Source organism: Myotis yumanensis, unplaced genomic scaffold (assembly GCF_028538775.1).
Source record: "Myotis yumanensis isolate MYYU_CA2020_CCGP unplaced genomic scaffold, mMyoYum1.0.hap1 SCAF_7, whole genome shotgun sequence".
NCBI lineage: Eukaryota > Metazoa > Chordata > Mammalia > Chiroptera > Vespertilionidae > Myotis > Myotis yumanensis.
The window spans coordinates 9,683,411-9,706,506 of NW_027223758.1; the positions used below are offsets into that span (position 1 = coordinate 9,683,411).

Genomic DNA, 23,096 nt, shown 5'->3' on the forward strand with positions numbered 1-23,096 from the left:
GCCCAGTGCCCGGCTCATGTTCCAGTGGGCTGGCGGCGATGCTGCCTCAGCTCCACAGATCCTCGTGCCTTTCCGCGGATTCCTACTGAGCCTTACTCCACATCTGTCAACCTCCAAGGAACTTTCCACTTAAAAATATTTGTAGGAAAAATAAAAAGAAGCCACAGAGCAGAATTCCAGCTTTAGACAAACCTCGACTTATCCCTGGGGGCCCTGGGGTTGGGTGCTCAGCCCACTGAGGAGTTTGTGACCATCTGCTTGGACCGTTCTCTCTTGGTGACCACCTCCCCCTCCCAGGTCCCTTGCTCATGCTCCGAGTTTCTTCCCAATTAATACCGTGTGGTTACAGATGCCACTTTGCTTGCGGTGACTTATAAGTGACCGCTAATGTTCAGTTATAATTCCCCATTTTAGATGTGAAAATGGCTCATCATCTTCACCACAAGAGCCTCTCTACAATGATATATAATTTAAAAATTAACACGAGGACAGAGGAGACTGCATTTTTGAACTGGGAACTTAGAGACGCAGAGGTTAAACTTGCTAAGGTGAGCTCAAGGAATCAGACGAGTGTTATGCAAATGCCTCTGTCACGTGTTGCCACGACTTCTGAGCTTTTCTTGCATCTTCCAGATCCCTCACACTTGTCAAAGAGCAAGCCCACAAGGGGTGTGCTTATATGGTGGTATTTCCCCCCACTGTTAGGAACGTTCTCTAATTCCTGACACAGAACTTTCCCATATATAAACCATGCTGTCGGAAAGCAGCAAAGCAGAAAAGAAATCAATGTTTGGTTTCTAGGAGGGGCTAAAGAGAGCTGGACAAGACCAAAAAAAAAAACAACAAAAAAAAACCACAAAAAAACCCCCAACAATAAAACAAAAGAACAACAAAAATCCTAGGGAGGTTGGGAGGTTGTCAAGGGGACACGCGTGGCTGTGTTTGCAGCATCATTGGCTCTGGGAGGATGTGGACTCAGAAGTCTTTAGACAGTAGAGTCTGAAGCATGTCCCTCTGCAGGAAAGGAGGCAGTGACAAGGACACAGGAAACACAAGGCTGGGAGAGAGACGTGAGCTTGTGCAGGAAGGGAAGACAAGGCAGTGCTTTTGCACATGTAATGCTTTGGTGCTTGTGTTGGTGCAACAATTCATGGCCTTGGGACTAAGCCATACCCCGGTCTGCTCCAGCATCAAGTGGTTACAATTATGGATTGCAAATTTATTGACATTTGACATCTCCATCAACCTTCCTCTGATCAACAGAACTCTCTGCCGCCAAATGGAATAATTACGGAAGATTTCAGCAGTCACGGGGATGCCCCAAAAGGTCATTAAATCATCTAGGAAAAACAATGTGTTCCTCCATTTCATCTTGCCAGTAAATCTGTGCCGAAGTCCGGACCACCTAGGGCTGATGCTCAGAGGAGGGGCTGACGTACAGATGGAGGGAGGAATTAAATTAGGACTGAAAAATAGGAAGGCGAGCACAGCAGGGACTGAGCACTTCATACTTCCCGTGGCATAAAAATTGTGGTTTACTTGAATCAAAGGGGGTTCTTCTTGGGAAACAGGCAGAAATGGCCTGCCTTTGGAGTTGGGGAGGTCCAGGGACCATGCGGGAAGAGCAGTTGTGTCTACAGCCCACTGAGAAGTCGGTAGCATTTGTCCTAACGCCCTCCATGTCTTAGTCTGACATCCCTTCTTCCTAGGCAAGCCTGGTTCCAAATGACCTGGAATTCCCCTGCAGTCGGTCATCGGTCCCCGAGCTCCCTGGCTCCACTATTGCCCGGACCACCCTGCCTTCCACATCCTCCGCACTGCCCCTCCCCCACAAGTCCCCCGCTCCCCCCTTCCAGCCCCCGCTTCTGCCCTTGCCCCCTCCCATCCATGGCACACTCAGTAGCCAGAGTGATCTTCTGTGGGAGAAAGGAGATCATGCCACTTGCCTGCTGAAACCCCGCCAGTGGCTCTTCACTGTGCTTAGGGAGGCCAACCCAAAGAGTAGGATGTTCTACAAAGCCCTGACCTGCCTCCCCTGACTCCTGTCCCACCCGCCAGCCCCAGCTGTCATCCCCCGGCCTTTCTCTGAAGCAAACACACGCTCTCAATTTGCCACGTGCCTGGCTCTTTTTTCACTTCCTTGTCTTCTTCCCCTGACCCCCTGTTTAAAGTGGGTGGCCCTGTCATGGTCCCTTACAGCGCCCCGTATTCCCTGGCAGCCCTCATTCTTAGACGTCATTTACTCTCATTCATGTGCTCAGAAACGCTAGCTGTTAGTATCACTACCCACTGTCCTCTGCTCGGATGTGAAGCCTGGGCTCCCTCCCCCTCAGGGGAGCTCAGCACTCAGAGCAAAGCCAGGCGGGGAGCAGGCTCTCCGGGAGGAGGGACTGAAGGGCAATGGAATGGAGGTCCTGATGCACCTGCCACAGAGAATGCAGACCCGCTCGACTCGTTCACCTGAAGGCATTTGACGGCTCCATGGGCATGAGCAGCCCAGGAAACATTTCTGACTCAGAGGCCAAGCCTCATGGCGGTGTTAGTCCTCTGCACCAGTCCTGGGGCTGGGACTGGTTCTCACTTCCTCAAACTTCCTGTGCTGTGCAAAGGGGCGCTGTGCTGAGGGGTTTACATTCTTTATTTACCCGATTCGCCTCCCTGATGAGTGACACAGGCACTACTGTCATTTCACACATAGAGAATGTCCAAAGGAAGTTAGGATCACCTCCTTTCTACAGATGACCGAGCCCAAAAGCCGGGGATGTGCCCTGACCCGGACTCTAACCAGCAGCCTTTTGGTGCACGGGATACCCATCACCCAGCCCACTGAGCCACACTGGCCAGGGCCATCACTGTTGCTGCATTATTAAACTTATTAAACACATTTGACACACCTCAGTTCTAGGACAACTATATTTGAATAATTATGAGAGAAGCTCTCCTTTATCGGGGGTTTCCATGCACTGGATACAGCACTAGGAGGATCCTTTTTATCCTCATAATGCTCCCTGCCGCCAGACTTCACGCAGCCACCTCACAGTGGGGCAGCTGAGGTCCAGGGCGGTGACATGACCTGCCTCAGGCCCTCAGGTGGGCCTGCAGTCCCAATGTCCACATTTTTCCCCACTGAGCTCAGCGACCTTATGCCTCTTTCACGGGATTTCTGCACCCGGAAGTCCTGGCTCCGACACTTCCTGACAGGCCTCCCCCTTCCCTCCTCTTCCAATAGCCTCCCGCGTTCATTCTCTTACATTTCTGGGATGATGAGGTTCTGATTGGTTCTTTGACTTCTAAGCCAGAGCCAACACTATCCAATAGGGATCCATCTCCATGGTTACCGCACACCAGAGAATCCACAGGAAGGCTGCAAAGGGGGAAGTGGAGGCTACAGCAAGTATGGGGGGGGGGGGGAGTGGAGAGGGGGGCGGTAAACAATTAAACATGACAAAATCCTCTGGTGAACAGAAATAGAACTATTTGACTGTGAAATCGAGTAATGTAGCATTGAAAATAATATAACCTGAAACATCATTTTTTCTCTCTCTATTGATGAAAAAATACCTGATAAAGCCACGCACACTGAAAGTACCAGTTTGCTGGAGGGCCCAAGTGTTAAAAAGTTGTCTCTGTCAAAGATTTGGGCTTTCAGGATATTTAAATATTGCTCCCCCCCCCCCCCCCGCCATTCATCTTCTCTCCCCTATGAGTATAACCTGTGGACAGGGCTCATGTCTTACACCTGGGTGTAGCACCCAACAGAATATAACCCATGGGACCCCAGAAAGGTGCTGGGAGAATTGTGGGCCCAAATTCTGGCTGATGATAAGTCACTGCCTTGTCCACACCTGATTTCCAGCCCTGCCAGTGACTATCTGTGTGGCCTTGCTGGTCACCCACCTCTCTGAGGGCTGGCTTCTTCGCCCGTGAGCTGGTGTGACCACAGGTCTTTCTTCATAGTGTCCGGGTTAAGGGTAACCGTGATAACCTATGAAAGGGCCTAGCATGATAGCTGGGACACTAAATGCTCCATACATGTTGGTGCTCTGTCAGCATCAACGGCAGTGAGGTGGGCACCGCCAGGCTCTGCGTTAAGCACTTCCTTTTCTCAGCACATTTCCTCATCAGCACCACCACCAACCTCTGCACTGAGAATGCCAAGGCAGACCTTGCTAAGCGTGGTTGGCACCGGTGACCCGGACTGTAGCTGGTGCAGAGAGAGAAGGGGGCTTCAGAGGGGAAGAGTGGCAGATGAGAGCTCCTTCTGTCCCGTCTCAGGGGCAGCCCAGCTCCGCCCGGTTCTTGCATGTTATACCCCAGAGCTGTTTAGTTAAATCTGCACTCAAGTCTCTCCTTATTTCTTCAAATGAAATGGCACAACCCACCCCACACCTGGACTGAAGCCTTCGGCAAACACATCTTTTTTGAAGCAGGTGGCCAAGGTGGAAAACAGAGAGGAGAGTGAAGCTGGTCGGGCACCTGCTTTGTGGACCAGGCCCAGCGTCGAGGCACCGTTCCAGCTCATTTCACCAGAAACCAAGGCGGAGAAAGGCGGAGGCAGAGCCAGCCCCTCTCATCAGCCTGAACTCGGATTACTTTTTGAGTGTTCACAGCATCACTAGGAGATTAGCCCACTATTATAATGCCTTCCACACCTACACATATCCTGTGCCTCCTGCAAATCAAACACAGGAAATAAACAAAGAAATAAAGAGTGTTCAGGAAAAAGCACGACCTCTCCTCTCTGCATCGCCCTGGCCTCCTGGGTTTGGAGAGGTGAACGTTGTCAACAGCAGCACAAGTTCCCTTAGACCCGCCCTCCCCCAGAATGTGACCTGTGCCTTTGGCTTGTGGCATCCCGTGTCCTGCCAGGTGAGCCTCCTGATACCTTCAGCAGGGACTGACTCAGAGGACATGACACTGGCTTCCAACCAGCTCCTGTGCCTTCTGGGGAAGCGTCAGGAGAGACAGCCACTGCACCCAAATCCTCTTCTATTTTGGTTCCCTTAGCGCATTCACTCTGTCACCTCCGTGGCCTACATATCATTTAACAAGCGGCCCTGTGACTCTTGCAGGGCGTGGCGTCGGGGCTGATTTAAAATCCCCGCATTGCTAAAACCGCATTGTTCTTCATCAAGTCGAGTCATTTTTATGTGATGTGTCAAGCTCCCTAACAAATAACTCCTGCCAGACAAATCAAGTTCCTCGTCTTAGAGCCGCGGCTAAATAGTTTATAGCTTTAATCTGCTCACCGAGGTGTGCAGTCTATGACAGTAATTATAAATGCAAGCAGAAATTATAGCTGAACGCCGGAGCCGCATTAAGGCCGTCTGATGAACAATCATGAGCTCCTGCTCGCTCCCAACAATAGAGGGCAAGTTAGTGTCAACGCCAGAGAGATTTCAGTTCTGCATGGCTTTTTCTCCCATTTACCACGCAATGTCACTTGTCTCCTATAAGGCAGGCGAAAAAGCACTGCAGAAAGCTTTAAACTTGATAGTTTTTTTTTTTTTAAAAAGACAAAGAGAGAAATGCAGGAGAAAACTGTTTATCATTACGACTTCTTTTTTTTTCTTCCTGTTTTGTTCCGTGGCGGGTTCAGTTTCAAATTAGTTCCTTGAAGGTAACTGCTTGTTTACCTACTCGGGGCCTTTAAAAAAAAAAATCCCTGCTGAAGCCATTTTCAAGAAATCGTTATAGGGAAAGACTTCTTTAAATAAAGGGCAAGTTCAAAATCGGCCCAGGAGGTGCTCCAGGGGTAGAGGCTGTGCCTCTCTAGCCCCTGCTCTCCACCCGCATCTACCTAAGCTAATGACACCATTTAGCTCTTTATTTTCCCCTCCTCACTTTCACAGAAAGACGTTTTTAATTTAGCTGAAGAATTACACAAATGTATTTTAAAGACATAAATCCATATAAAAAATATGAGCTAATTAAAACATTGCACTCCCTGTCGCTCATGGATTTTCAATTTAGCGAAAGAAAAAAGAATTGCATCTGGTTAAATGAAAAGATGATACTGATGGCAGATTGGAGTAAATGAAAAATAATGTTACTCTATATTAAAGCACCAAATTATAGACGTCAGGATTGAGCGTTCAGGAGTCCAAATGAGGGGGACGTGCGACCGAGATGGAGCGCGCTCAAGCGCAAGGGGCGCCAAGCCGTCGCCTGGTCAAGTGGAAACGTTAGGAGAGGCGGGGCGTTTGTTTCTTGCTTGCACTGGAAATGCTATCATCCTGTGGTTGACCCTGTTTCTCAAAATGAATTCCAGAAAGTCACGATGAGGATTTTAAAAAAAACGCACAAAACTCTTAGACGTCTACTTGCACCGGAATTTGGGCCAGTTCTTGGTTTGCACCATATGGTGAATGTATGATTACCTCACCGAACAAGGACATCAACGCTCAGGGAGTGAGGATGCGGGGCTTTATCCTGCAGGTCCGGCCCCGGCCCCTGAGTTGCAATATTTGGATCGCAGTTGCACCTCCAAGGAGAGGCCTTGCTCCTTGCTCATCACTCAACGCTGAGGCACATTTACAGCCTTTTCTCTGCACTGTTGATTGTGTACGCCTAGCCTGAGTAGCACCCGGAAACCAGCAGGCAAGGTGGAGGAGAAACCGAGGGGCCGAGACCAGTTGGTGAGTATGGGGCCGCCCTGGGTTTGAATGTCACCTGTACATTTACTGTGTGTTCTCAGACAAATCATGAAACCTTTTGAGCTATTTGCAAAATCAGGATGAGATGAAGAAGCATGCCCGGCTCAAAGGAAGAGGCCAATGAGTGCTAGTTTTGCTGTCAGTTGAGATCGTTATAATTAAACCACAGGTTGAGGGCCCATGGATCACCTTCCCAGTCATTAATAATCTGGGAAGACTGCAAGGGTTTCCCCCCCTCAAATATATTTTTATTGATTTCAGAGAGGAAGGGAGAGGGGGAGAGAGGCAGAAATATCAATGATGAGAGTGAATCATTGATCCACTGCCTCCTGCACGATCGGGGATTGAGCCTGCAACCTGGGCATATGCCCTGACCGGGAATCGAACCGTGACCTCCTGGTCCATAGGTCAACGCTCAACCACTGAGCCACCATGGCCAGCAAGACTGCAAGTTTCATATATCTCAGGGGAGGCTGAGGGACATGGCAGGGCCCTGTAGTGACAGTCTAGAATAAGATTTTCTTGTGAACCTACTATGTGCTAGGCTTTATGGAAAAGAACTGCATACATTTACTTAATCCTCACAACTTTCATATGTCCACATTTTACAGGGCACATCAACCAGAGTTCAGGAGTTGGGGTTTGAACTCAGGCTCCGGACCTTGGCAGCCAGAGTCTTCCTCTAACATCACGCTGCCTCCTAAACACCAGTCCCCTCTTCACTTCCCTTGAAGTGGGCAGATGCCCTCCCATGGGCTCCATTCAACGTTTCCCCCGGCCTGCCCATCTATGTCTGTCACTAGGCTCAAAGGCGTTCTCTTGTCCTGGCCACTGGTTCATTCCCTGGGATCAGCACCGTGCCGGGCATGGAGTGATGGCTTTCTGGCTAGGTGAAAACGAGTGAGGCTCAGAGATTATGGAATCTTGGGGAATTCACGCAGACTCTCTGCCTCCATTTCCTCTCCTGGAATTTGGTTGAATCCACCTCTCCCTCACAGGCTGTTGTGGGAATACAGTGAAAGAATGTTCATGAAGCGCCTGGGGCAGGCCCGGCACTTGGGCTGCTATACAGTCAGCACAACTGCTGGGTCACCACTACATGTCCATGTGGACTGGAAGCTGCTGTGGAGCCAAAGCACCACTGATGTGATGAGAAGGGTGAAAACAATGCGGGGGGTGGTGGGTCAGAAAGGAAGGAAGGATGGAAGAAGGGAGGGAAGGAAGAAAGGAAGGACAGAGGGAAGGAAGGAGAGAAGGAAGGAAGGAAGAAAGGAGGGAAGGTAGATTTGTTTAATGGTTGAAGGAAGGTCCATGCCTCTTATAGATATGAATGAGTCCAGCACATATCAACAATAAATAAACAACACTGTTGGTGAGGATGTGAAGAAAAGAGAACCCTCATTGGTGGGTTTGTAAATTGGTGCAGCCACTATGGAAAACAGTTTAGAGGTTCCTCAAAAAATTAAAAATAGAACTACCTATGACCCAATAATTCAACTTCTGGGTATCTATCCAAAGAAATCCAAAACACTAATTTAAAAAGACATGCGCATTGTTAGGTTCATTGCAACGTTACTTACAATAGCCAAGATATGGAAGCAACCTAGGTGACCATCAATAGGAGATTGGATGAAGAAGACATGGTGCATGTATACAATGGAATCTTACTCAGCCATAAAAAGGGTGAAATCGTATCATCTGCAACAAAATGGATGAACCTAGAGGGTATTGTGCTAAGTGAAATAAGTCAGACAAAGACCAATACCATATGCTTTTACTTATATGTGAAATCTAAAAAACAAAAGAAAGGAACAAACACAATAGAAATACACTCATAAATACAGAAAACAAATTGGTGGTTGCCAGATGGGAGTGGGGTTGGGGGGATGGGTGAAAATGGGAAGGGATTAAGAAGTACAAATTGCCAGTTATAAAAACAGTCGTGGGAATGTAAAGCATAGCATAGGGAATATAGTCAATAATCTATAATAATAGAAGTGTAATATGCTAATTAGACCAGATGTCCTTCTGGACGACCTTCCAGATGAAGCTGAGGCTGTGAGGGAAGCCCAGGTCCCAGATGCCAGAGGGAAGCCAATGCCGGCAGATGGGGGAAGGAATGCCTACTCTTGCATGAATTTTGTGCATTGGGCTTCTAGTATTGTAATAACTTTGTATGATGTTAGGCGGGCATTAGAATTTGTAAGTTATATAAATGTCTCATCACTATGCTGTACACCTAAAATTAATACACTATTATATGTCAACTGTAATTTTAAAAATATTAGACTAGCCATTTTGCTCTTCCAGATAGTCAGATAATCCATGTTGTTAGGGTTGCCAGATTTAGCCAATAAAAATACAGAATTCCCACTTAAATTTGAATCTCAGATAAACAATGATTTTTTTTAGTATAAATATGGCTACTGTACTATTTAGGACACACTTATCCTGAACTAAAAAAAAACCACATTTTAACTGAAAAAAACCCATGTTTTTCAGTTATTTGAACTTCGAATTAAACCGGACATCCTGTGTTTTATCTGGCAACCTTACATGCTGTTCACCATGAACATGGATTTTTATTAAATCATCCACATCAAAGGTGGCAGCTCTTGGACTAGAATTCATTCTTGCCACCGATTTCAAGGCTAAATGTGCTGCTAAATGTATACACCATATCACATGGTAATGACTAAAATTTCAAGTCCTTATGAATTTTAGATTCATTAATTTGCTTTTTATTTAATTTCTATTGTTTAAGAGCATGTGGTTTTTAAAGGTACAGTATATACAAATACCAATTGAAATACTTTCAGATTACTGCTCTCCTAAAATAGGGATGCACATTTAATATTTGCTAATTATTATTTAATGAAAAGTGGTATTTAACATTTGGCAGAGCAATTTGCAGGATTTAAGACATACCCAAGAAAGGAAAGAAAATTCAGGTCAAAATTGGCATCCTATAGGGAATGTAGATACAGTAAAGCCCCCAACTTTCTCACAAAATCTTGATCATGCTTTCTAAAACTCCACGTCATTTTGTGCGATTTATGCTGTTGCCCACACCAACGAGAATCAGAGTTCCAGATAGCAGTGATCTCGTTCGGTGATCATTTAAAACCATATATGCATCATTCTAAGCAGTGGGCAAGGTCTGGCATAAATATTATTCCAAAAGAGGATCCGAGGGCTCAGGGATTCTTTTCTAAGTGACCAAAGCCTCTGAAAGCCACCTTTGTGCCATGGGAAACCGTTCCAGCAGGTGGGCCTATGTTTAGAACACCATAAACACACTCAACACCCGCACTGATTTCATGGTCACACAACACACGCACACTCCCATGGCTTGAAATGAGTCCCAAATACTCAAACCTGTGTTTCTGCGGTGCCTCCCTCAGAATCTCAGACTCACGGTGTCTCTGTCAGGATGGAGCGGATTTCACAGAAGGATAACCCTGTAATATGGGCTCCAAAAGGCCAAACCAGAGATATTTATTCCTGAACAAATGCAGAGAGATGAGGAACAGAGCTCTCCTATCTACGCATTTAACAGCTGTCAGTACCTTTTGTGTGGGTTTCCCCCCAACTATTGGTTTACCTTTGCTTCCCTAGAACAGGTAAGCACATTTCGGATTTTGACCATGGCTGGCTTTCTTTTTCTCCCCCCATCTCCACTTCCACATCACAATGTTTGGGCAGTGATATTAAATTAAAAAATGATTACAAACCTAGCAGGTGGAAAATTGGTCTTTATTGTAGCACAAATAAACGTTACCTATTTGTCCTTTTCACCATGGTTTGAACCTACTACTATGGGATTGGCAACATGTCTCTTCTCTTTGGATATTCTGTGTATATTCACCATTTTTTTTGGAAGGACCAGAAAAGCGTAATAGCAAGTTACATAAAACTTAAAATGTTATAGAGCAAATAAATAGATTTGCTGAGCCCCAAGCTCATATGTAGATTCAATAGATGATTTTCAGCGTTTCTTTCAATAGTACGAGCTGAACAAATCATGCTTAGAAAGCAAGAGATGAATCTGCCAGTAACACGTTTTAATTATCATGATAAAAACATGCAAACAAAACAATAGTCTTCATTGGAGCCCAGAGAGCCATTGGAATTATGGGATGGCATGCCCTTTATCACAAGGTCTTAGATATTTTCACTGAAAGTCCCAGATCCGACGTTTTAACCCTTTATTTCATGTGACCATCTCATACTCTTCCAGCCTCCCTCCCTGTTGGGAAGTGAGCCTGAAGCCACGTTATATACACACCTGTCTCCACCTGGACCCTGCTAGTGCTCATACCTCTGTGGCTTGACCTGAAAGCTTCCTATTGAAAAACAAACACTCTGACCATTGGAGACGGTGAGGGCTTCTACCTTGTTATTCATAGCTGTTCATGTCTTATTGTGAATAATCAAAAGAGCTCATCTGTAACCCAGCATAACATAGGCTGGACCAGCAAATGCCAAAGCTTTAAGTCAGCGTGGGGTGTGGCCTGTGGTGGAAGACACCCTGAATATATGTGAGGGTCCCTAACACATGGGGCGGTGTCATGATGGAGGGAAGGGAAAAGGCAGCAGAGAAGATACAAACTGAGAGAAAAGGGATTTAAGACCCAGCCTCGAACATATTTGAAGATGGCCAGTGTGACTAGTCTGCCAAGGTATCTGACCTTGGCCTCTGCCCTCTTTCTGGGACGACATTGACAGTCTGGGCACTGGTGATTCTACAAGGCACAGAGCTTCTATGATACATGATGCAAGTCATCTTGAAGCTGGGAGACCCATGTGCATTGGCAATGGGTGGGCAGAAAGTCTCTTGCTTCTTTCTGTAAAATACAATGTCAAGGGCATGCATCGCACCCATCTTCCTTACAGATGGACTCTGGAATCAGTCTATCCTAGGGAAAACGGAAGATGGGAGAAGAAGATACGCCTCCTCTCTTTCCATCTCAGTGTTGTGCAGAGAATACTATTTTCTACCATTTGACTTCAGGGCAGATGCTCATTCTCGGGAAGCCTAAGGGAGGAATGAGCAAAGGGAAGGGGGCAGAAGGGAGCGAGTGCTGACAGTAGCTGCAAAAAGCATTGATTACAAGTAATGATGATAAAGACAACTTTAAACTACTCATAAGCTGATTAAGAAATCTGCACAGTGGCTGCCCCCAGGAGCTCTACAGTCTTTATTCTGTGGATGGCCTTTTCTGTCTCACTTTCTAAGTCATTAGCATTCCTATGGGCAGGGGAGGTGGTGAAATGGGACGGGAGAGAAATTAGTACTTACTAATTAAAATGACGTGTAGCCTTGGGCGGCCCTGGCAAGCTGGGCCTTGGGAAACTACCGGGATCAAGAATCATGAAGCGGGAACCTGTGAGCTCCATCTCCCTAAACCCATTTCATGCTAATGCCCAAGTCTACAGTGGAGCGAATGAGAGAACAGATAGGACTTATTTATCAGGTTCTAGTCTTTGTAAAACTAAGTCCTATTCCAGCAGGCTACTGGCCTCTGGTACGGGGAGACGTTAGCTGCCTAAGAGACCCATCTCCCTTCAAGGAACTCCTCCAAGGCCACCGTCACACCACCTGGGAGCAAACCCATACCTGCAGAGCTATTCTTCGTCCACGTCTGTTACAAACTGAGAGTGGTGTTCGGGTGACTTGCTGTGCGTTTTGCTTAGGTGGAGTTTTACTGCATGTTTGCTCACAAATGTCCGAGAGCACAACTTACACTTGAACTTAGAATCTGTGTCCTCTTCGCCAGCTATGGTTTCCGGAGACCTCTGAGCCGACGACACCCGGGAGATCTCTTGGTCCACCTTGCCTTGCTGCTCCACGGCCATGCGGGTCATGTCCTTCATTTGGAAACCGAGGTGAGATTCTAAGTGGCTGATGTAGGTAGAAGGGGTTCTGAACTGGGAGGCACAGTCACTACAATAAAAGATGGGGTGGCCTTTGTCCATGTTTTTCAGAAATTTCGTCCCTCCCGTTTTCCTAAGCTGGTACTTGACGTTGGCCAGCCAGTGGCTGATGGTGGTCATGGAGAGTCCCGTAAACTTTGAGATCTGCATTCGCTCTTGGGGGCCCAGGTCGGACAGCAGGTACTTGCCCTCCGACGTCTGGAATAGGCTGGAGGCAAACTGAGCCTGCAGGATCAGAAGGTGCTGAGGGTTCCAGTTGGACTGCCGGCCCTTTCTTTTATGCAATGTCGAGACTTCACTGGAGACGTCCTCGAAGCGCCTGACGTCCACTTCCAGCTTCATGGGCGGGACCCTGGAGGAAGCGGCGGGCTTCGGGGTGGTGGCTTTGGGGAGGACTTTGACCATGTCCGCGATGTCAGACAGAGCATGCTTCTGAGGCGGGGACGTGCAGGATTGTGCTTGCAAGGACTCGGCTTTCTTGCTTTTGGACTTGGTCAGATCGATGGGCTGATCATTGTTCTCAAACAGGTAGCGCCTGGACACGCTGGCCGGCCTCGCAGTGGCAGGACTCAAGGCCGGCTTGTCCATGGCACTGAGACTCGACTTGTGAAACATAGAGATTGTGCTTGAGCTGGGGCTGGAGCAGGACGGGGAGCGCAGGGGCTCCGTGGCTTTGCCCAGGTGGTTGTTCAGGACGGACTGCAGCGCGCTGAGCGGGTTGATGCACGGCAGGGCCGACGTGTGGTTGGCGAGGGCACACCCGTTGCTGAGGGGAGACGCGGGCTCCAGGGGCTGGGGTTTCTCCTTCTCACCGCCCTCTTTCATCGGCTTGTCCTCCTCCTTTGGGGGACAAGGCTCAGCCTTTTTGGATTCGGAAGGGGGCTCGTTGTTGGAGCAGGACTCACCCTCATTGTGGCTGAAAGATGACGCCTCTTCGCGGGGACTTTCCTTCCCACACTCCTTCACCATTTCCTCTCTGTCTTCTGGCTCCTTCTTCACTTGAGTGTACGGGGCCAGGTTCGTGGGCACGGAAACCAGGGGCATGACTTTCCACTTGGGAGCAATCGGCCTCAACTTGTTGGTGAGGTTAGGCCGCATCTGCAGCACCTGGGAGCTCAGAGGCAAGGAGGCCTTGGTGCCCTCCGACAGCTGGTAGGCGGCGTGGATGCTGGGGTACGCGCTCCAGCTGGGAGCCCCATTCTGGGCCTTGTTGATGGCGGTGGTGACGGTGTTTTCCAGGGACTTCAGGATGTCCCCTCCACCCTTGGAGCCGTCTTCCAGATCCTCCTCCCGCAGGTACTGATACTTTATTGTGGGGTCTAAAGGCTTTTGTAGAGGGTCTTCATAGTCCTCGCTTTTCACGGCTTTCTCCTCCTGGTTGGCCTCCTCTGGCTTTTCTTTCTTACTCTCCTTCTTTATCTCAGTCGTGGAAGCTGCACAGTCGGAAGCTGAGTTACTTGAAGGCTTGGGAGCCAGAGAATCACTGTTCGGCGCGTCCGACAAAGACTGCATTTTCTCCACCGCCAGCGGGTCTAACACCAGCTGCTTCCCTTTCTTGGAGGCAGAGCTGGTGACCTTGAGAAAGTGACCTGTGACCATCATGTGGGTGGTGAGCTGCTGCAAGGTGTCGTGGGAGCTCCCACACTCCATGCACTTTAGGATCTGGGACTTGCAGGCCTCGAACTGCCAGGTGTAGCTGGCGCCGTTCTGGTAGCCGTAGCGGTTGTTGGAGGACAGCTGCAGGCTGCTGCTCTTCGGGGACGAAAACGAGTCTGCGAACGACCCCGTGGTGGAGTCCGGGGAACACGGCCGGTTGACATCAAAGACGCGTTTCTTCGCCGGAGCGACCATTTTTGATGAAATGGTGGGGACTGGCTCTTTCAAAGGCACTTTTTGGTAATGTTTCGTTTTGATCATGTGGACGCTCAAATCTTGGAGGGAATCGAAAGAGTCGCCACAGAACATGCACTTCAGCACCTTCTGGGCGTCCTCCTTGTCCATGTCCTGGAAGGCCCGCTTGCGGGGCTTGGAGTAGCTCAGGGGCCGAAGCTTGTCTTTTTTGCGGTTGTCGTCTTGGTAGTGGCCCGTCTCGTTCATGTGCACGGTCAGCTCGACCAGGGTGTCATAGGCAGCGCTGCACTGGCGGCAGCGGAACCTGCTGGCCCCGGTGAAGACGCTCCCGCACGCCTTGCTGCTCTGCCGGTACAGCTGCACCGAGCTGAACAGGCTGGGCTTCGACACGGACCTGGAGGGCAGGTTCTGCTGCAGGCTTTTGGACAGAGCGTCTTGGTGCCAATCAAAATCTGTCTTGCTGCTGCCATTTCGGGTGTCACAATGCCGCCTGTCGCTGTTGGACAGCTTGAAGCCCAGGCCCAGGCCTGACCAGTAGGAATCAGACAAGATGTTGGCGTAGACGGCCGTCATTTTGTCCATGCAGTTGTGGGCTTCCCCGGGCAGCTTGGGCCGAGCGCCGGCTGTCTTGTCCGGGGCATCCCGGCCACACACGCTCTTGACGTCGGACACGGGGTCACTGGCGTCGCTCAGCAGAGACTCGCTCTCCGCGTCCTGGTTGGACAAGTGGCTGCCCGGGGAGTTCTGGTAGCTGAAGCAGCCCTTCGGCTCCGGGCCCATGTCTAGCTCCTCGTCTGTCCCGGGGTCATTGCTGCTCTGGAGCTGAACCACGGAACCGCTGTCTTCCTCCTCCTCCTCTTCCTCTTTTATCTCCTCCTGGTCCTTCAGCTGCTCCTCCTGGGCGTAGCCTGAAAGACAAGAAGAGATGAAATATCAACACCAGGTCACAGGTTCCACCCGATTTCCACTGGGACAAGGGCTTTCCACATCCCACTGAAGAGCAATCCATCTACACGTGCATGAACGGTAGGCAACGGATACAGGAAAAGCCAAATGATGCCCTGTGTGCTACCTAACCTTCCTTGGCTTCTTTTTTTTTTGTTAATCCTCACCCGAGGATATGTTTCCATTCACTTTTTAGAGAGTGTAAGGAAGAGGGAGAGACAGAGAGAAGCATCCATGTGAGAGATACACATAGACTGGTTGCCTCTTGCATGTACCCTGACCAGGACCGGGGAACCTGCAACCAAGGTACGTGCCCTTGGCCAGAACTGAACCTGGGACCCTTCAGTCTGCAGGCTGACGCTCTATCCACTGAGCCAAACCAGCTTGGGCCTCCTTGGTTTCTTATTTGGCAGGAGCTATAGTTCCTCACAAATGCCTAGAATTCTAAGTTAATGATCGTCATGTTTAAGGAATAGCACTCTAATATTCCTTTAATGGGACAGTTGCTAAGTTCATGTGTGTGACTTTCAGGAAAGCCGGACTAAAATCCAAAGCCTATTAAAGACATATCTCTACCGAGAAGGACGTTGTGCACAAGAAAGCTAAGACTTGGCCCTTGGCATCTCCATCATAAGGTTTACCAAGACACCAGGGCCTACTGACATATGATCATTTAACAAGTCATTTTTGAGTGCTCAGAAGTAATCTGAATGTACAGGCTCATATTCATGATAGCTGGTGTCCTTTTGTTATATTTTTATTTGTACAGCATCACACAGCAGGAAGAGAGATTATGGAGTCCTGAAAAAGATCTTCCATTGATAGCCAAAAAATTATGTAAGCTCAGCAAACAATGATTTTAAAATAATAGCAAATGGTGTCAGAATGGGAGGTTTGGGGACTATCTTACTATTCTCAAACAGCTTTATGAAAACCTTCCCAGACCCGGTGGAAAATTCCCTCTGTCTTGTGCCTGTAATTTCAAATGCACTGTGATTTGTGGGGAACCGTCAGGAGGTGCCAATTTTACGTTTGATTTGTAGATGCAAAATGCTATTGGGGATGCATGCCTTCCCCTCTCTGAAAGGATTTAGGACCCGTAATTGCATAGGGAAAATGAAGGCATGAGAGAGTGGGCGCAGAGGGAATTAATGGGCAAATAGCCATTCGTGGAGATGAGGAATGGGACTATTTGTGCCCAGGTGCTCATTTTCTTCACCGGCCCTTTTCAGAGCCACATGGATAAAATGCAACCAAAGAAACATCAAAGCAAGGGCGATCTGGCCTTAGATTTGCAAGGCCTGCATGATCTCAGAGTGGTGCCTTCCTTCTGAGCCTCTATCTCTTCCTCAGTGCAGGTGGGAGAAACCCCAGGACAATGGCAATATTCCCACTCACCAGGGAATGGGAAGGGGGATCATGCATTGGAGGTCTGTCCTGTAGGCAGGCGGAGGATTAGGAGGGAAAGGGGTTATTGGGGATAGAGCAGCTGCAGTAGGAACCCCAAAGGCTCCTGCTGCTGAGGAGGAATATTAGTGAGCAATCACTCTCCTAAGACCTATGCTGACCATACTGCGAATACATTCGTTCGTTTCATCTCATACCTACATGGAGTAGGAACTATTATTATTTCCATTTCCCATATGGGGAAACTGAGGCTTTCAGGTTAAGAAATTTTCTCAAGACCACACAGCTAGTATCATAGTCATGACATGCACCCTGACTGATGAGAGAATCCATGGTCTTAACCACCAGGCTCCACTCTCTTTCTATTACCAACCAACTAAATAAGAAAACACTGCAGAGACCCCAAGGTTACAGGTTAGCAGTGGAAGTTCACTGAAATGTCACTAAATGGATAACCACTTCAGAGGGGAGAATTGTGGGAATTCTGGGGACAAGAGCTCACGATTTTAAGGGCACGGTACCATCAAACAAGATGAAATGTAAAAATTGAGTCCAGCTACCAGATTCATGGCCGTGCTCAGTATTTTATTGCTCTTGGTGTTGTGTTTTCACTTTCCTAGCAAGTTGACAAGTGGGCTTTTCATGAAACTGGTGTGCTGGTTTCTAGTTCCATAAATTAATTTCCAGACACAAAAAGCTACTCGATCTAGTCAAACCACCATTAATAAGTGGTCATTGCTTACAAGAAAACCCTGGTTCAAAAATAGCCGAAGGACTGAATTAGACGACCCCCTCATCCTCACCGAATTTTCTTTTTTCTTGGACTAATTTATATGTTTGCAAAAAGAGTCATATCATTAAGTTCAAGGAGAACATCTGTTACGAAATTAATAAACAAAATTGTTACAGAGTCAACCAAAGTGCTTCAAAGAATTGGGCAAATTTTATCAACCAAGAGGGATCCCTCCTGAGAACTAGAGGGGCATTGTCACTCTTGCTCTGGGACAACACACATGACCCAAGACTACTGTTCCGGCTAAGACATAGTCACCACACATATGGGGAATGTACTACAGACACAAGGAAAAATGCGTGCGCACATGCACACACAGACACACACAGAGAAGGGGATACATTTAGGAAAAAAAGAGGGCTTTCTGTCATCACAGCTGGCTAAGGGCGTTGCTAAGGTTTTTCCTCTCAATATTTTCAGTGCCTAGCACAGGGCCTGATACTTAGTGGGAAGCTGGGAAGTAATTCATGTTATTTTGTGTGGGTTGATGAAAGACACATGTGTGTGCGTGTGCACCCCCCCCCCCCCCCCCCACACACACACCCAGCCTGTGTAGTCATTTTTGCACAAGGAGGAGAGAAGTGTTCTTTCTTTTCTGCTGACAGTGGGAAGCTGAGCTCTCTGGACCAGCTCAATTCCACAATCCACTTTGTCCTTCTAAATGGATTCCCCAGAAGAGAAGTCGGAGGCAGCCAGCGCCTCCCCCACAGTACAGATAGAATTTTCTGCTTAATTAGGCATTAGCATGTTTACTATCGCCTTTACAGGAGAGTAACTCGTGCTGGGAGACCCTTCTTGTCTGTTTTCTTCTGCAGGACAGACTAAAGCTTATGCACCCGATAAGGTAACGCATTGAAGAGCCTCATAAAAAAAGTGCCGAAACATCCGTCAAAGTCAGTGTATTAGAACAATGGCGGCGGGTTCCAAGTAATTTTTAAAAACACATGTTAATATTCTACATTTAGAACTGCTCACCTCACTTAAGTGGTTTTGTCTGCCACGGGCAGCTGAGGCGGGAGAGGGAGGGCAGCCAGAAGGGGGTGATTGGGCCGGATAATGAGCATCTGTCTCTCTCTCTCTTTCTCTCCCGATGATTTGTTTAATAAGCTTGCTTCATGTGTGAGCCTTGGTGAAGTGGATGAGTGGCAAGTTGATTCTTATGAATACTTATTTAGCAAAAGAAGACGATTGCAATTCCACTGAGACACGGTGAGAAAGGACTAAAGCTTATGCACCCGATAAGGTCTGTAGAATCTCCTTGATTCCGGGTAAAAGATCTTTCATTCCGAACTAAATTCCTCATTTCCTCCCTTCCCACTGTCCGACTCTGGCCACAGGAAGCGTCTCCGTTGCCAGGACAGCTGACTCATGAGCAAACTCTGTCAGTGCTATGCGTGAGCGACCCACACGAGCGCTACTTTCCGCTCCACTCCCGGCCTCTGCTCTGCCGGGTCCACCATCGTTGTTCGCTTGGGTGACTGACTCCGGCCTGTTTTTCAAAGAACTGCTAGCACATTCCTTGTGAAAGGTATTAGGTGATGACAATTGCTCTGTTTCAACTCCTGCAATGTCATTCTGCTGCACCTACAATAAAATTCAAGCCCTTAGCACAAGAGTGTGAGGATTGGGCCTGGCCTCTCTGCTTTGTTGCTCTTGCAGGGTGCATTCCCTGTCCAAGCCAAAGACATAGCAGTCCGCTTGCTCCTGCTTCACCACCCACCCTTCACACGGTTCTTTGGAAGTAACGATTTCTCTACCTGCTAAGTTCTTTCTTTGGACCCACCCATAGTTGCTTCTTTTTCATTCTTCAGGTTTCAGCTCAAATGGCCCCTCTCTGTGCAACTCTAGATCTTATCAATCTACGTGCTGAAATCCCTATGGCACCCAGTACACTCGGAAATCTTGTTTGTTTCTGATTGCCTCCTCCTCCTGGATATAAAGGTCAAATTTCTGTCCCCCTGAAGACAGAGGCCTTGCTCCCCGCAGCACTGAGGGCACACCCTGCACAGAATGATGCCCATGAACTCTAAGTGAATGAGTGAATAGGTAGGTCATGGAATGGAAGGGGCTACTCCAGGGGCAAACTCTGGCTCCGCTTCTCAGCCATGTCATTGGCACCTGTGATGGGTAAAGATACCCCCTGCCCAACATGAGTCAGGTGTGAATTAGAACCACCCGATCAAGTTTTCTCAATGAAGAAATCAGAAGGACTGTGCCTACTTCATCCTTTTGGAACAACTCAGCCTTCAGCTTTGCTGCTAGGTATCCCTGAGCTGTGGATTTAGACTTCGAAGTGTGAAGAGTGCAGATAAGCACCAAGACTGCAAAAATTCAGAAAACACACCCTTTGGCGGAGCAGATTTTGATTAAAAAAATTCTCACACATGGGAACTTCGAAAGTACAGACTGATTTGTCATGGACAGGGTGCATTCGCTGTCCCAACAGACACACTACACAAACATCAGGGAGGGCTTCCCCTGAAGTCTTGGCTTAAAAAAGGAGAAATGTATTAGAGAAATACATATGTTGCACATTTTTGAATTTCAGAAATAAACCTTTAATATTTAGAAATCACCTCTTATATTAAAGGTTAGAAAAAAACAAGGAGAAACAATTAAAAAAATAACACCACCTCAATTGCTCCAGAAATGTCTAGTCAGAAAGATTTAAATGAAATTGTGCAAAATAATTCAGAGGTGGCCTGTTGTTCAATGACATATATTTTTGCTGGGTGTCCATTTGTGGGGTGGCCTTGAAAATCCACAATAAAGTGTTTCGGTAAAGCACTGATGGTTTCTAAAGTGGCAGCGGAGTTATCACGATATAGAATATAAAGCTGATTTCAGACGCTAGCCCAGAATTCAACCAAGACCTCATTTAAAAACACATCCGGAGGTGACAGGATCATTTTCGCCAATCTGCCCCACTAAATGACAGTTTAAAATCACATGAAGATTCCAGTGGGCAGGCGGACGTAAATGAGGAGGTTGCAAGAGTTTCTTGCCATGTACCCCGTAGGTACGCTAACTGATGACACAGAGGAGGTCTCCCTGTCATGAGCCTCTAGTGTTTTGGTGACCATGGTCGAGTACGGCTACAATTATTGGCACTAATTGGCACTCTTGTTGGCAGGCTGAGGAACCGATGGAGGATTTAGTGCAAGGAGGCTGAGCTCCACTTCGGTGGTGGCCTGGCCCTGGGTTGAAGGGACCTATGTGCTCTGTGTTCCAGGAGGCGATAGGCTGACACCATTCACTTTACAGAGAGCCCAGGAACACGAGCCAAGGCCTGGCCTTCCTGCCGTCTAAAGAAATCATCAAAGTTCACGCACATTTCTAACAGGAACACTTTCAACGGGAAAAACAACAGTCGTGGCACGTGGCTTTTTATCCCTGCCACACCATGCAGAACTCAGCACCCGGATGGAGGGGGAAGGCGTAGTCCCTCCTCTATGAACACAGGGCCAGGTGAGCTCTCTGTCGAAAGGGATGTTGAAGATGCACTGGGTGCCATGACGAGCGACTTCTCCCAAGCCCCTAAGTGCTCTGCAGAGATGGAGGGAGAACTTTCTGAAAGTCATTAAAGACAGCAACGTCTCTCCTGTTATTTCCTGCAGACCATTCAGTGGATTGGAGCACTCTCCAAGCGCAATGGATGCCTAACAGGTGGGGTCTGTATGAAACAAAAAGTCCATTTACTTAATGTGCTCCTGTGGTGGGCACTCTCCTGGGCCATCGCCACAGCTCTTTGGACTGTCAAGTTGTCTTCTAATCATGTTTTGTGACTTTGCCCACGTCTCGGTCATCAGCAGAAAAGGCCTAAAGTCGAAGTGAGGGGAAGTGAGTACTCGGCCGTGCCTGTGAGGTTCATCTGTTTATTCATTTAATCAAGAGACGTTATGCAGCCGGCACATGCAAGGTACTTTAAGTCGAGTTTCACTGGGACTTGCATCACAGCGCTCTCCAAAGGCCACGGCGGGTAAAGAGGGGCATCGTGGAGAGAAGCTGCACACAGATGGAGGGGGAAGGTCATGCATTCCTGGAGGAAGGCAGGTAACTTAAATGGGCAAAGCAGTTCAGGCGGAAGGGAGACAATCTGGTACCCACTAGAGAGGCGCAGCGGGGCTGTGGGTGACTGGAAGGTTTATGCCACACTGAAAGAGCGCAGCTGCTATCAAGGAGCAGCCAGGGTCCTAGGGTTTTGGATAATTTGTGTGGACAAACCAGGTGGATGAAATCAAGTATGTCTGGGGCCCATCCATTTGCAAACCCTGAACCAAGGGACCCAGGGGAGGCAAAGAGACTGAAGATCAGGCATGCCTCTCTGGTGCTTGCTCATACCAGCTTTGACTTTATCATCTGTCGATCCCAAAAAGCAGTGACCATCCCAGGGCTGCCCACCTCCCAGGGCTGTGTCCGGGCAAAGGGCGGCCTGGACCAGCACTGCAGCATCCCCTGGTAACTTGTTAGAAATGCAAACTCTCAGCCCCACCCCAAGGTCATGGAATAGAAATCATGGAACAAGATCCATGGTGGGTACACATGCTTGCTGTACAGGGCAAATTTATAATTAGTACCAAGATATTTAACCAATCGACTTCTCCCTGCTCAGGTCCATATGAGTGTGTGGGTACCAGCTCTGTGAAAAGAGAATACGACTTTGAGAATTCCAACTCCTTTCCTCTCCGGGGATCAAAAGGCAAAACGGACCGGCTGGTGCTTCTCTGTGGGTTCGGCGTCATACTATGCACGGAAGGTCACACATTTGGTTCCTGGTCAGGGCACAGGCCTGGATTGCAGGCTTGATCCCCAGTAGCGGGTGTGCAGGAGGCAGCCAACTAATCTTTCACTGTCTCTTTCCCTTCCTCTCTCTCACAAAATCAATAAAAAATCTTAAAAAAATAAGACAAAACACCTTTGGCCTAGACCAGGGGTGGGCAAACTTTTTGACGCAAAGGCCACAATGGGTTCTTAAACTGGACCGGAGGGCCGGAACAAAAGCATGGATGGAGTGTTTGTGTGAACTAATATAAATTCAAAGTAAACATCATTACATAAAAGGGTACGGTCTTTTTTTTTTTTTTTTTTTTTTAGTTTTATTCATTTCAAATGGGCCGGATCTGGCCCGTGAGCTGTAATTTGCCCACGGCTGGCCTAGACAGTTGCTCCCAGTTTGTAACCGGAAACACGGAGCGAGAGAGAAATGGAAGTCACTGATTCAATTGCTGATCAGTTAATGAACGGACAGGATGGCCTACTGGCCTTGTTTCAGATTTGTCGATTACCATGGAAATGGGATTTTGGGAAAGTTACTGGAACTTCCAGAGACTCAACTTCCTCAGCTGTAAAATGAGCCTGATGGCGGTATTCACTTTACAGTTAGGAGGATCAAATATGATAAAGTGTGGAAGTCAGGAGGACGACCTCTGGACTTGCCAGCCCTGTCCTAGGCACTTTATTTTATTTTTAAAAAGATTTTTAAAATGGATTTTTAGAAAGAGAGGAAG

The 23,096-nt window shown here is 48.0% G+C and overlaps 1 protein-coding gene across 4 annotated transcripts in view; it reads right to left on the reverse strand.

The window, feature by feature from the left end:
* TSHZ2 (teashirt zinc finger homeobox 2) overlaps positions 1–23,096 on the reverse strand; it is a 431,357-nt gene that overhangs the window by 165,868 nt on the left and 242,393 nt on the right. For 2 of the 4 annotated variants that reach the window (XM_070419747.1, XM_070419750.1), the window contains exon 2: positions 8,411–15,352. In XM_070419747.1, coding sequence (XP_070275848.1) covers positions 12,285–15,352 — 3,068 coding nt within the window. In that variant the 3' untranslated portion in view covers positions 8,411–12,284. Of the gene's footprint in view, positions 1–8,410; positions 15,353–23,096 lie in introns of those variants that run through there. The other 2 variants (XM_070419749.1, XM_070419748.1) reach the window with 2 other exon arrangements.